General features: G+C 44.2%; 1 protein-coding gene across 1 annotated transcript in view; it reads left to right on the top strand.

The window, feature by feature from the left end:
* The first annotated feature begins 2,576 nt into the window (after positions 1 to 2,576).
* Positions 2,577 to 14,629, top strand: part of LOC120860980 (aminopeptidase Q-like) — a 70,286-nt gene continuing 58,233 nt past the window's right edge. Inside the window, exon 1 of the mRNA XM_040236690.1 lies at positions 2,577 to 3,265. Coding sequence (XP_040092624.1) covers positions 2,577 to 3,265 — 689 coding nt within the window. The remainder of the gene's footprint in view (positions 3,266 to 14,629) is intronic.

The following is a 14,629-nucleotide window of genomic DNA, read 5'->3' as shown; positions in this document are numbered from 1 at the left end:
TTTTTAATTTTCTAGTAACTGTTTTCCCAGCAGTTGATCTGTGTCCCAAAACTGCTCTTTCATGGAAATGTCAAATATTGCATATAATAGTATTTTCCAGTCCTTTAAAAATTAACATAAGCATGACTCAATCAGTATGTTATTTTGCAACTTCTTTTTAGTGACATTAATGGTTTATCAGAACCATTTTCCCTTTAATAAGATATTTAAATTGCTCAACCACCTGACATGATTTTATCACTTTTAAGCTTTTTGTGTGGTAGCCAATCTATTTCTTCAATGATATTAGAGAAGTGGAATTAAATAATTAGATCCAGGTAGACACTTTTCAGTAGGGTTTTTAATTTAAAAATGAGGGGAGGGACAGCTCTAATGTTAAGTAGTTCTGTTACTGACTCTTTTTCTTTTTCTTTCTACTCTTTCCATTTCCTTTCTTCTCTTTTCTATCCTTGGTTTCTTAATCTTTCCTTGGAAGTCTGGAATCCATCAAAATACTTCAAGAAATTGTCCAGTGAGTGGTAAGGCCAGTAATTAATCAGCTCCATATCTGTGGCGATCCTCATCTGGCCATGACCTACACCCAGAGGGCCTTCCTAGCTCAGTTCAGTTCAGTTCAGTTCAGTCGCTCAGTCGTGTCCGACTCTTTGCGACCCCATGAATTGCAGCACGCCAGGCCTCCCTGTCCATCACCAACTCCCGGAGTTCACTCAAACTAACGTCCATCATGAGAAACACTGGACTGGAAGAAGCACAAGCTGGAATCAAGATTGCCGGGAGAAATATCAATAACCTCAGATATGCAGATGACACCGCCCTTATGGCAGAAAGTTAAGAGGAACTAAAAAGCCTCTTGATGAAAGTGAAAGAGGAGAGTGAAAAAGTTGGCTTAAAGCTCAACATGCAGAAAACGAATATCATAGCATCTGGTCCCATCACTTCCTAGCTCAGTAGCTCGCAATTCTGACAGCCTGATGGCAGTAGGTCCTGCCCAGGATAAGGAACGGAGCTTCTCCTCCCTCACCGCTTCCCAGAATCTTCTGAGAGTGGTGTGCGTGATACTAATTAATTTTAAATATGATTATTCCCTTTCTGAAGAAAGCAAACCCCACTTGTAATCACAGCACAACCATTGCAGAAGCTTGGTGTTAAGTCCCCCGTCTTGTTCCAGAGGTCTTTTTGTTAATGTGATTAATTTCATTTCGAGGAACTGTGAAGATCACAAGGCCCAGGAGAATCACTTCGGGTTACCCCGACTCTGACCTCTGGTGAAAGGGCTTCCTCATTGGAATGGAGATACGGTTCCAAGCAGAAAAGCGAAGACTTTTTAATGGCTGCGAAGAAAAAAAAATCTCTTCATTCTGAAAACACAAAAACACTGAAGGAGTCTAAAGATGGGGTATGTCCGGAGCAGAATCTTCACCCACCTCTCCCCACTCTTCCCCAGCGCCTCCTGGGTCTTCCCAGTTCACTCGAGTGCGGCACGTAGGTGGGAATCCGGCTAACAGCACGCGAACTCCCCCGGAAGCATCTGGTAAATAGCAAACAGATGCCCAGGACGCCAAAGACCTCACTGACCAAAGCACCGCCTGGAAACGAGTTCCAGCCGGCTGCTTTCAAGTGGAAAGGCTAACCGCTGGACTGTGCCGTTCCCTGTACTTGAAACCAGTGGGTTTTGAAAGCAGGGCGCCCTCTTGCCCCAGGCAGGGTGTGAGGAGCCAGTCCGAGCTCCAGTACTGAAAGCCCATCACTGGCAGTTGCAGAGCCAAGACACAGCTTTACGCCTGGTTTCTTCCCGAAGGAAAGCAGCCTTCACCTGGAGACGCAGACGCCACGCTCGTTCGTCTGTTTGTTGTCCCCTCTTCCCGCCCCACTTCCCAAGCTGGGAAGAGGCTCCGGGACACCCTGGACTTTGTTTCCAACCTCGCACTTGTTGCCTGGACCGCGTGAGTCCCGAACTTATCTAGAAAGCTAATTTAGGGCCAAAAATTTGGTTCCGGAAGTTAGTTCAGACTGAGGGACTGTCTCTTGGAGGATCATCTCAGAGCGTATCCTCCAAAGTCCCGGTCCTTAAGTCGCTACCTCGGCGCCTAGCTCTAGAATCCCCAGGTGGGGGGCGGCAGGTGTGCAGCCCGAAGCGCATCACTACTGTCAGGGAACTGAGGACCCTCTGTAACTGTCTCTTTTGCGACAGCACTCGGTACCACACCGGGGCAGCCTCAACAAATCCCATGAATCCAGATACCCCCGTCAGAGATGCCCCCTTTCCAATCTGGTCCGACCGCGCGGATTCTAAAAGCCTCTTCTGCGGCGTCTTTCGCTGCGGACTCCAAGAGGCGCGCGCGCTTCTTTGCGCGCGTCCGCCTCCTCCCCCGGCCCTGGCAGGGGGCGGAGGGTGGGTGGGCAGAGGACCTGGATCCGATTAGCTGGGAGGGGAAGCTGTGGTCCCAACCACTCTCTCGTGTGTCCTCGAGGAGGAGGGAGGGACGGTGCTCGAGAGGAGGGGCAGGGGTCCCATCACTGAGCGCTCGGGCCCGGGGGTCTGAACGCTCACGTCTCCCCAACCCTGGGCCGCGGCCATGGGACCCCCTTCCAGGTCCGGCTTCTACGTGAGCCGCGCCGTAGCCCTGCTGCTGGCGGGGCTGGCCGCCGCGCTCCTGCTGGCGCTGGCCGTGCTCGCCTCGCTGTACGGCCACTGCGCGCGCGTCCCGCCGTCGGAGCTTCGGGACCGTGGGGCTCCGGCTGCCGCGCCCTCCCTCCCCGGCAAGCAGGAGCCGACCTCGCAGCCCGGCCCCACTCCGGAGCCCGACGCGGCGGCCACCCAGCCCAACTGGCGACCTCCGGGCCCCTGGGACCAGCTGCGCCTGCCGCCCTGGCTCGTTCCGCTGCACTACGAGCTGGAGCTGTGGCCCCGGCTGCGGCCGGACGACTTCTCGGCGTCGGCGTTGCGCTTCACTGGCCGCGTGAACATCACGGTGCGCTGCACCGCGGCCACCGCGCGGCTGCTACTACACAGCCTCTTCCTGGACTGTGAGAGCGCGGAGGTGCACGGACCCCTGTCCCCGGACGCTGGAGACGCCACCGCGGGCCGGTTATCTGTAGTGGAGATGTGGTTCGCGGTGGACATGCAGTACCTGGTGCTGGAGCTCGGAGAAGCCCTGCAGCCCGGGAGCCTCTATGAGCTGCGGCTCCGCTTCTCCGGCCCAGTGAGCCAGGACACCAGGGAGGGCCTCTTCCTTAACCTCTACACGGACCAGGGTGAGCGCAGGTAAGGGCAGACCGGCCTAGGCCTCTTCGATCCCTGGCTCGAGGGCCCCCGCGCAGGCTGCGGGTCTAGCTGCCTCGGGGCGCATCTCTTGGCCCTTCGCAAAGATCGCCAGCCCAGCCCTCGCGACGTTTTCTTCTAGAGTCAGAGGGTGAGCGCCTCCTTCCTCCCATCCCTCCAGAAACTGCTCGGAATAAAAGGCTTTGGAGACGGTGGTGCTTCTTCCGGCCAGGTTTCAGCCCCCATCCTTGCCCATCCAGATTGTTCCTATCGTTGTCCCTTTTAATTTTCTTGTTCTCTTCAGAGAACCCCTTTACCTCTAATTCAGGACGTTCTCTAACCCAGATTATGCTCACGGCAATGAGTAAACCCCTTGCTACTCAAAGTTTGGTCCACGGACCAGCGATAGGTGTACAGACTGGGAGCTTGTCAGAAACGCAGACGCGTGGGCCCAACATCGCCCAAGGGGATCCGAATATGCATTTTAACGGAGGTCCTCGGGTGATCCGCCGGCGTTAGAGTTGAAGCTCGGAGCTTCAACTTCAACTTGAGGCTCTTCCTCTTTAGCGTCCTTCTACGCTTTTCCTGCTCTGCCTCTGTTAACTGGAGGCGCCCTAACTGCTGCTCTTGCAACAGAGACACACGTCCGGGCTGTTTGTGTCATCGCTTTTTCTTTTTTTTGCCAAGGTTCTCCCAGAACTTCAGAATCACCTTTCATTCCTGCCCTCCCACCCCTGCCCGGCCGTGCGAGTCGTTTTGCTGGTGAGCAGCGGACATCGCCTGCTCTTTGACCGGCTCTGTGCCAGCGTTCAAGAAAAGTAAAAGCAATTACGGGGACTTCCCCTCTGCGCCTGCAAGCCCACAGAGTGTACATGTGTTCTCTTACACTCTTCTGCGATAGTGTCTCCCACACGGAATGTTTCCAGCTCAAGAATTGCCTCTTGCCACGCTCTGGGACCACATCACTGACCTCAAGCAAGCACCAGGGAAACTGATTTTTTTCAAACTTGTGAGCTCCTGCTTCACTCACGTACTCGTGGAGCATTTGCGGTTTATACAACTGCATGTACTTTCCCTTTTATTATTAAAGAAAATGTTCTCAGATGTTCTCTGAGGGAAAGAAACCCGCTAAATTACCCCCTAAATCTTCTGAACTATTTTCAAAACTTCGAGGGTTTAAAATAAGTTTAACAAGCTGGCCTAGGTGGGTGTGTAATCTGTAAATTTTGTTTTTTAGGACAGCATGCTTGATTTTTCCTTAAAAATGCATCAGTGCTCGAGGAAAAGTTTTGAAGTTTCTCCTGAGGGTCATGCGTTCCCGTACTTACGGGGGCTCTGGAAACCTTTTGAAATAACTGAAAAGGGGTTGCTTTTTACACACCTATCTGCCAGTATTTTCTGCTGTCAGTAAATTTTCAGCTGTTCACCACTCTCTTCCTTCCTCCTGTCTTCATGAGGCTATGGCCAGGACAAACGACCCTAGCAGACACAGGAAAGGAAAGCCCCTTTTCATTTTTCTCTTGTGCTGCCAGCTCTAGCAGTAACTAGAAACCGTATTTTGAGAGCATTCAAATTCAAATAAGCAGAAAATTTAATGAAGTCCTACAGATGTTCATAGACCTATAGGTGGGGCTCCGGGACTCTGGCATCTGGGAGGAGCAGTTGCCTGGAAGTTGTTCTTGAGTCTCTGCCTCTGAAACCAGGAAGAAAAGAAACCTGCAGTTGCGCTTGAAGCGAAGGTCACAAAGAACCTGAACAAAACGATGACTTGTGATGGGGCAGAGTTTGGAAGCCCAGCAGGCTTGAGTCTTAACTGTGTGACTTGAGCTAGTCTCTTCACCTCTCTGAGTTGCCTCATTCGTGGAATAGACATAATAACTGTCAGCCTTTAGAATGTGAGAGTTGAATGGAAAAGGGGGATCCTGACTGGTATATAAGCTATGTAGTGGTGGCCACTATCATTAGCTCGGGTGTTATTATTAGGCACAGGCTCCTGTTATCTAAGCATGAAACCTGCCACGTTACTGGTGGATAAAATTCTAAGACTATTTCTACATGTGAAGAAGTTGCCTACTGTCTTCACATTTTTCTTGGGTGTCTCTAATTCCAGTCACAGTGGTTGGGACATGCTTACTTCTGCTCCTAGATGGTCTCTTATCACAGTCCAGACAGGCTAATGTTTTTAAATAATTTTACTCAACTCTAAGGGAAGAGAGATGCAGCTTCTTTCCCTAGGTCAGGAAAACCCCTGGGAGGAGGGCATGGCAAGCCACTCCAGTGTTCTTGCTTGGAGAATCCCATGAACAGAGGAGCCTGGTGGACTACAGTCCATGGGGTCACAAAGAGTCTGACTCGACTGAAGCAGCTTAGTGAACACACACACACACAAACACAAGGAAAGACAGAAAGTCAATCCAGGAAATACAGAGAGCATCACTATTTGACACTTGTAAAGTTTAGGGAACGATTTTCTAGCTTCAGAAGTTGCTGGGGATGCCTTCTCCTCATTCTCAGCCTTTATTTGACAGGTGACTTTGCGTCTGTGCCATAGGATCCATCTACTGGATGCCTTGGACAGGTGTGTCTTCCACGTGTGGAAGGTTGAGAGCAAAATCCAAACGTTAACGTCCCTCTAAGCAGTATTTCCCAAGCTTCATTGGCTGGCATCTGATGTGTTCAGATTTTGCTGTATTCACATAACTCTGGCGGTGTGTGCTGTCACTTCAGTCATAGCTGACTCTTTGTGACCCCATGGACGGTAGCCCACCAGGCTCCGCAGTCTATGAGATTTCCCAGGCAAGAATACTGGAGTGGGTTTGCCTTGCCTTCCTCCTCCAGGCGATCTTCCCCACCCAGGGATCCAACCTGTATCTCCTGCTGCATTGCAGGCAGATTCTTTACTGCTGAGCCACCAGGGAAGCCCATCTCTGGCCGTATTATTTGCTTAAAAAGTTTCTTGATTTAAGCATAAATGTTAAATAGATTTATTGAAGCCACTCTGTATCATTATTATAGATGAAAACCCACTTGAAATTTACAGAAAGAATAGGCACATATACAACAAAACAGAACATTGTTAATATGTTCAACCTATTATTATTGCCTGCTGAAGGATCTGAAGGCTTGGAATAGGAAGACTGTTGTCTCTTTGTTAGAAAGGGAAATTAGAATTAGTTGTTCAAGACAAATAACACCAAGCCAATGCTTTCTCTTGACCAAATCAGAATGATTCGTAAAACTGAAAAAGGACTGACTTTATCATGTGTGAGCCTGATCTATGTAATAATGTGTCTGAGGGTTACCAAAAAATTTTCTCCTTCTATGCTTTGGGAAATCTTGCATTGCAGTGTGGTTCACACTTCCAGGTGCATCAGAAGCCCCAGAGGAGCTTGTTAAACATGCAGATTCCAGGGGTACACCCTCAAAAATGCCAGACCAGTACGATGATGTTCATAGCAACTGTTTTCACAGGAGCTATATAAGGTAGAAGGAACCCAAGTATCAATTTATGGATGAAGGGAAGAAACAAAATGTGGTATATACTCACAATGAAATATTTTTCAGCCTTAAAAAGGAAGGAAATTCTGACCCATGCTACTACACAGATGAATCCTGAGGACATTATATAAGGACCTAGAACAGTCAGATTTATACAATCATAAAGTAGAATGGTAGTTGCTAGGGGCTGGTGGCATGGAGAGTTTTTGTTTGATGAATATAGAATCTTAGTTTTGCAAGATGAGAATTCTGGAGACTGGTTGTACGACAATGTGAATGTACTTAACACCACTCAGTGCTATACTTTAAAATGGTTAAGATGGTGAATTTTATGTTATGTGTATTTTTGACCATTTAAAAATTTCAAAAGCAAAAATTTCTAGAGCAGTGAGTTTTGAGTGAGGGTCTGGAAATTTGTATTTTTTAGCAATTGCTGCAGATAATCATCTTTTCATGCTTATTTGCCATCTTTACATCATTTCAGTGAAATGGCTTTTTGCATCTTTTGTCCATTTTCTAATTGAATTTTGTTTCTTTACTGTTGAGTTCTGTTATTTCTTTATATATTCTACATCTGAGTCCAATGTGAGATATATGGCTTACAAATATCATTCTCCTAGTCTGTAGCTTGTCTCTTAATCTTCTTAGCAAGGTCTTTCAGAGAGCAAAAAGTTTTAATTTTAAAGAAGTCCAGTTTATCAAAAATGTTTAATAGAACATGCTTTTGGTGTCATGTCTAAGAATTCTTTTTTTTTAAGAGAGATACTTTTTTTTTTAAGAGAAGTTTTAGGTTTAGAACAAAATTTAGAGGGAAGTATAGAAATTCTTCATCTATCCCCTGCCCCAACACATGCATAGCCTCCCCCCATGATCTGCTGCTGCTGCTAAGTCACTTCAGTGGTGGCTGACTCTGTGCCCATAGACGGCAGCCCACCAGGCTCCCCCGTCCCTGGGATTCTCCAGGCAAGAGTACTGGAGTGGGTTGCCATTGCCTTCTCCCCGCCCTCCCCTTGGGGAGGGGAGATTGCCATGATCAGGCAATCATTAAAGTGACACTTTTTTTTTAAACTAAGGTTGCATCTATAGAAATGCATAGTTTACCTTGGGGTTCACTTTCGGTGGTGTGCATGCTATATGTCTGATCTAATATATGACATATCCATCATTATATTATCATACAGAGTGTTTTCACTGCTCTGAAAATCCTGTTCTCTGCCTGTTCATCTGCCCACCATCCACTCTGCCCAGCAACCACAGATCTTCTCATTGCCTTCATAGTCCTGCCTTTTCCATATGTCACATAGTTGGAATCCTACAATATCAGCTTTTCAGCATAGCTTCTTTCACTTAGCAGGATGCATTTAAGGTTCCTCCATGTCTTTTCATGCCTCAGTAGCTCCTTTCTTTTTAGTGCTGAATAATATTCTGTTGTCTGGATGTACCACAGTTTATTTATCCATTGACTTACAGAAGGACATCTTGTCTGCTTCCAAGTTTGGCAATCACGAAAAAGAAACTCTTATGAACTCTATGGCCAGGTTTTTGTGTAGACATACATTTTCAACTCCTTTAAGTAAATACCAAGGTGCATAATTGTTGGGTCATATGGTAAGCATGCGGAGAAGGCAACGGCACCCCACTCCAGCACTCTTGCCTGGAAAATCCCACGGAGGAGGAGCCTGGTGGGCCGAAGTCCATGGGGTCGCTAAGAGTCGGACACGACTGAGCGACTTCACTTTCACTTTTCACTTTCATGCATTGGAGAAGGAAATGGCAACCCACTCCAGTGTTCTTGCCTAAAGAATCCCAGGGACGGGGGAGCCTGGTGGGCTGCCGTCTATGGGGTCGCACAGAGTCGGACATGACTGATGCGGCTTAGCAGCAGCAGCAGCAGCAGCATGGTAAGCATGTGTTTAATTTTGTAAGACACTGCCAAACTGTCTTCCAGAGTGGAGGTAGCAGTCTGTATTCCCAACAGCAGTGAGAGTTTCTTTTGCCCCATATTCTTGTCAGCCTCTGATGCACCAGTGTTCTGGATTTTGGCCTATTTTCTAGTATCTCGTTGTTTTCATTTACGTTTCCCTGATGGCATATGAGGTAAAGCACCCTTTCCTATGCTTCTCTGTAGACTTTCTTTGGTGAGTTATCTGTTGAAGTCTTTGGCTCATTTTTTAACTGAGTTTTTTGTTTCCTTTCTAAAATTTATTTTATTCAAGTATAGTTTATTTACAATGCTGTATTAATTTCTGCAGTACAGCAAAGTGATTCAGTTACACAGACATAGAATGGAATTGTTTTCTTTTTCTTCCTTGGGTGTGGGAGGGACTTCGCTGAGAAGCTTGCAGGACCTTAGTTCCCCAACCAGGAATGGAAACGAGGCCAAGTCAGTGCAAGTGAGTCCTAAGCATTTGGACCATCAGGGAATTCCCCCTTGTTTTTTTATTGTTGAATTTTCAGGAGTTCTATGTAGATTTTGGATAACAGTCCTTTTTCAGATGTGTCTTTTGCAAATACTGCCAGTCTGTGACTTGTCCTCTTATTCTCTTTATATTGCCTTTCACAGAACAGAAGTTTTTTACTTTTAGTGAAAGGTGAAAGGTGAAGTCGCTCAGTCATGTCCGACTCTTTGTGACCCGGTGGACTGTAACCTACTAGGCTTCTCCGTCCATGGGATTCTCCAGGCAAGAATACTGGAGTGGATTGCCATTTCCTTCTCCAGGGGATCTTCCCGACCCAGGGATCGAACCCAGGTCTCCCGCATTGGAGGCAGATACTTTAACCTCTGAGCCACCAGGAGAAGTCCAGCTTATCAGTTATTTCTTTCATGGATCTTGTACTTGGTGTAGTATCTTAAAAGTCATCACCATACCCAGGGTCATTTAGATTTTCTTCGGTGTTACCTTCTAGGAGTTTTATAATTTTACATTTTACATCTAGATCTATGAACACTGTGAGTCAGTTTTTATGAAGGGTGTAAGGCCTGAGTCTAGATTCTCTTTTTTGGAGTGTGGTTGTCTAGTAAGAGGTTTTCTTTGCTCCGTGGTTTTATCTTTGCTCTTTGCCAAAGGTTAGTTGACTATATTTATGTGGGTCTATTTCTGGGCTCTCTATTTTAGAAAGCCCAGAAATATTTAGAAGTATTTTTGTTTCTACTTCTGGGCTATTTTATGCCCTTGGCCTATTTGTCTGTTCTTTTGTCAGTACCACACTGTCTTGATTATTGTAGCTTTAAAGTAAGTCTTAATATCAGGTAGTATAAATTTTACAACTTTGTTATTTTCCTTCAGCATTGTGTTGAGTATTCTGAGGTTTTGTTTGTTTTTGCATCTCACTGTAAACCTTAGAATCAGTTTGTTCTTAACTTGCTAGGATTTGAGTTGGGATTGCATTGAATGTATAGATCAAGTTGGGAAGAACTGATATGCTGATAATATTGTCTTCAAATCTGTGAATATGAATTTGTTTAATTTGTTTAGTTCTTTTTAAAATTTCACACATCAGAGGTTTCCATTTTTTTCTCTACCTAGATCTTATACATATTTTGTTAGATTTATACCTAAGTATTTCATTTTTAGGAGCACTAATGTAAATAGCTGGGCTTCCCTGGTGACTCACACAATAAAGAATCTGCCTGCAATGCTGGAGACCCAGGTTCAGTCCCTGGGTCAAAAAGATCCCTTGGAGAAGGGAATGGCTACTCACTCCACTATTCTTGCTTGGAAAATTCCATGGACAAAGGAGCCTGATGGGCTACAGTCCATAGGGACTGAGTGACTTAACACTTTTACTTTTTCAGTGTAAGTGGTATTGTGTTTTTAATTTCACATTCCATTTTTTTTTATTGTTGGTATATAGGAAACAAATTGACTTTTGTGTATTAACCTTGTATCCTGCAAATTTTCTATAACTGCTTATTAGTTACAGGAGGATTTTGTAAATTCTTTTGGATTTGTAGAAAACCCAGATTATGATGTAATCTGCAAATAAGAGTGTTTTATTTCTTCCTTCCCAATGAATACACCTTTTATGTCCTTTCCTTGACTCATTGCACTTGTAATGACCTCCTGTACAGTGTTGAAAAGTGGCAAAACATCCATGTCTTGTCCCTGATCTTAGTGGAAAACTTCAAATTCTCACCATTAATTGTGCTCTTAGCTGTAGATTTTTAGGACTGAGTAACTAACACTTTGACTTCATCAAATTAGGCAGTCCCCCTCTATTCCTACTTTACTGAGAAATTTAGTTATAAATGGGTGTTGGAATTCAGCAAATGCTTTCTTTGCCTCTATAAAGTGGTGATCATGTGATTTTTCTGTCTGTTGATGTGATGCATTATACCAATAGATTTTTTTAATGTTGAAAGCAGTCTTGCATACCTGGGATAAATCTCACTTGATTGTGGAGCATAAGTCTTTGTATGCCTTGCTGGATTTGGTTTGCTAATATTTTGTTGAGGAGTTTTTGCATCTGTGTTCAGGAGGGCTGTTGGCCTGTAGTTTTCTTTTCTTATAATGTTTTGTTCTAATTTTGGTGTTAGGGAGAGGCTGGCCTCATAGAATGAGCTAAGAAGTATTCCTTCTGTTTCTGTCCTCTGAAAATGATTGTAAAAGAATTGATATTCCTTAGATGTTGGTAGAATTCACCAGTGAATCCATCTGGGCCTGGTGATTTCTGTTTTGTAAGGTTATTAATTATTGATTCAATTTCTTTAATAGATATAGGCTTTCTCAGATTGTTTCTTCTTGTATGAGTTTTGGTAGCTTGGTTCTTTCTAGGAATTGGTCCATTTCATCTAGATTATCAAATTTATGGGCATAAATCAGTTCATTCCTTATTATCCATTTAACGTCCATAGGCTCTGCAGTGATGTCTCCTCTTTCATTTCTGATACTGGTATCGATATAATGGGATGAATATATACCATAAGTGTTACTTTTTTCTATTTTTTGCCCATGTTCTTTATACTTATTTTTGTCTTCCTCTATTTTTCTGCTTTTCTTTACTATGTTGGGTTTTCCAATCTGTGAACATGAAATAACTGTTCATTTATTTAAATCTTTAATTTATTTCATCAGCATTTTATTTTCAGCATATAAATCTTATACCTGTTTTGTTAGAGTTTTGCCTAAGTATTTATTTTTACTTGAACAATTATAAACAGTATTGTACATTTAATTTTAGTTTTCATGTATCTGTTTCTCCTACATAGAAGTGCTGAGTTTTGTGTACTTATCTTATATCAGAGGACTTGGGGATCTCACTTGAAATATCTAGGAAGGTTTTTTTTTTTTTAATAGATTTCTTAGGATTTTCTGTATAGATCATCATGTCATCTGCTTATAGAGGCAGTTTTATTTCTACCATTCCAATACATATGCCATTTCTTTTCCATTCTTATCTTACTTTGCTGGCTGAAATTTCCAGCACTATGTTGAATAAAAGTGGAAAGACTGGAGATTCTTTCCCAGTTTTTAGCCTTTTACCATTAAGTATGATTTTAGGTGGAACTTTTTGTATGTGCCAGAGAAGGCAATGGCACCCCACTCCAGTACTCTTCCCTGAAAAATCTCATGGACGGAGGAACCTGGAAGGCTGCAGTCCATGGGGTCACTGAGGGTCGGACATGACTGAGCAACTTCACTTCCACTTTTCACTTTCATGCATTGGAGAAGGAAATGGCAACCCACTCCAGTGTTCTTGCCTGGAGAATCCCAGGGATGGCGGAGCCTGGTGGGCTGCCGTCTATGGGGTTGCAGAGTCGGACACGACTGACGTGACTTAGCCTTAGCCTTTTGTATGTGCTTTTCATTAAGATGAAAAAGTTCCTGTTGAGTCATAGTATTTCTGGGTTGCTTTTTTTTTTTTTAATCGTGAACAGGTGTTGGATTTTGTCACACATTATCATTAGCTGTCACAGGACAGAACCTAATGGATAATGGAGCATCCAGCAAAATCAGCAAAAGGGCACCTGAGGAAGATCTCAGAGCAAGACCCTTCTTCCTCCCTTTATGGTGAGCATGGTTGGCAGTCGATGTGGCATCTAATTTCTATACTAGAAATGGCTTAGGCCAATGGGCCCTGGATTGTGCAAGTTATCTTTGCAATTTATTTGAGACCTGAGGGGATGTAGAATTTTTTACATGGGATAAGGATATTGACTAGGGAGCTAAAGAGGGGCCACCATGCCAGGGATCAAAGTAACTGTGTTGCAGTGAATGCTGTGGAGTGGTTGTGCAAGGTATGCACAAGCTTCTAGAGGGAGCTGCAGCCAGGCTCAGAGGACTAGCCTTGTGAGCAAGAGCCCAAATGAGCACCATGCTATCAGTGAGAACTACTGGACCTTGACTGTCCTGAAGGAATTGTTTACAAGTCATACCAGTCAAGAGAATACAGTTAAACCGGTACGGTAAATCCAAGAAGTCCTCTCCTTTCAAGAGATCTCCTCTTTCTCTGCTGACATTCGGGTGTAGGAGAAAGCATCTTAGTTCTCATGTACTTAGGAAATAAAAGATCCCTGGAAGGTAATTAGGATTTTGAATGACTGTCCCTGCAAACAAGACTGTTTTAAAATCAGTAACAATGAGTGACCTCTAATTGGCAAACTTGCATTTTTTGCCTCTACCAACTTTGAGTATAGGGGTCCCAGAGTATGAAGTCATAGGACAAGATTGCTGTACATATCTTAGTTTTGGTAAGTAAATTTTAACAGTTAGTTCCCTTCGTGTAAAATAAAGGTTTCCTCCAACATGAATAAGTAGAGCTTATAACGTTTGGACTCATCCAAGCTTTCTAAACCATTCTTCTCCATAAAACAATATTTCATACCAGTTTCTTCTGACCTTTGGAACCTATTGCAGAGAATACTTAGGCTAAATGCCAGTTTCTCAGCTCATGAAGCTTTACTTAGCCATCTGATAACAGGCATATTATGAAAATTAAAATAAAAAACATATTCTTTTCTTTCCTGGTAAGTATGAGTCACTCAAATGGCCTTGGACTACAGAATGGCTAACAGGTTGTGTTTGGCTGTTTTAAAGATGTAAACTGGTCTTTTCTAAAATGTCTTTCTGAGGGTAAAATTGGCTACAGCAGTATTGAGAATATTAGGGGACCATGTTCCACTTATACCTCTTGAAGATGAACTTGGTCTTCCCTGAGATGCTTGCCCATAATCACTAATTCCAATTAATAAATATACACCCTTTGCCATTACTAGTTATGAGAATTATAAATATGCATCTCTTCATTTACTGTGTGCAAGATTTATGTTAGGATAGGGTGGACATGAGAAGCATGGAATCTAACTCCATGAAAAGCAGTTTAAAACCATGACAGTACAAGAGCCATCTCCTTATTAGCATAAGTAGATTGAGAGGGCTTAAATGTGTTTAAAGAGCATAATTCAACTACATAAATGTAAAGATGTTAGTGGCTTTATTCAGTGATGCATAAATCAGGCAGTATCCCATCTGGCAGACAGAGAAGTGCCCGCAGGAGCGCTAAAGAATGAAAGGTGTACTGGCAGAAGTGGGCAGCACAGAGAAGTGATACTGGCAAAGAGCTGACTGTTTACGGCAAGGTCATCTTTCTCCAGGTATCAGCTAGGGTCTATCAGACGCATAACCTCACTAGTGATAACTAGGGTAATTCCAGGCTGAATGGTTTAAAATTCCATTCCTGGGAGAGGCTGAGACTATAATTAAGTATTCAAGTCTTGGTTTGGTAATGTGGGCATAGGACAGTGACTCCATTTGGGGCCTGTTCAGTTCAGTTCAGTTCAGTTCAGTTCAGTCGCTCAGTTGTCCCACTCTTTGCTACCCCATGAATCGAAGCACACCAGGCCTCCCTGTCCATCACCAACTCCCGGAG

The sequence above is a fragment of the Oryx dammah genome, unplaced genomic scaffold (genome assembly GCF_014754425.2).
Source record: "Oryx dammah isolate SB20612 unplaced genomic scaffold, SCBI_Odam_1.1 HiC_scaffold_11210, whole genome shotgun sequence".
In the NCBI taxonomy this organism is placed as follows: domain Eukaryota; kingdom Metazoa; phylum Chordata; class Mammalia; order Artiodactyla; family Bovidae; genus Oryx; species Oryx dammah.
The sequence above is the reverse complement of the archived record's forward strand: the minus strand, read 5'-3'. Positions and strand labels throughout refer to the sequence as shown.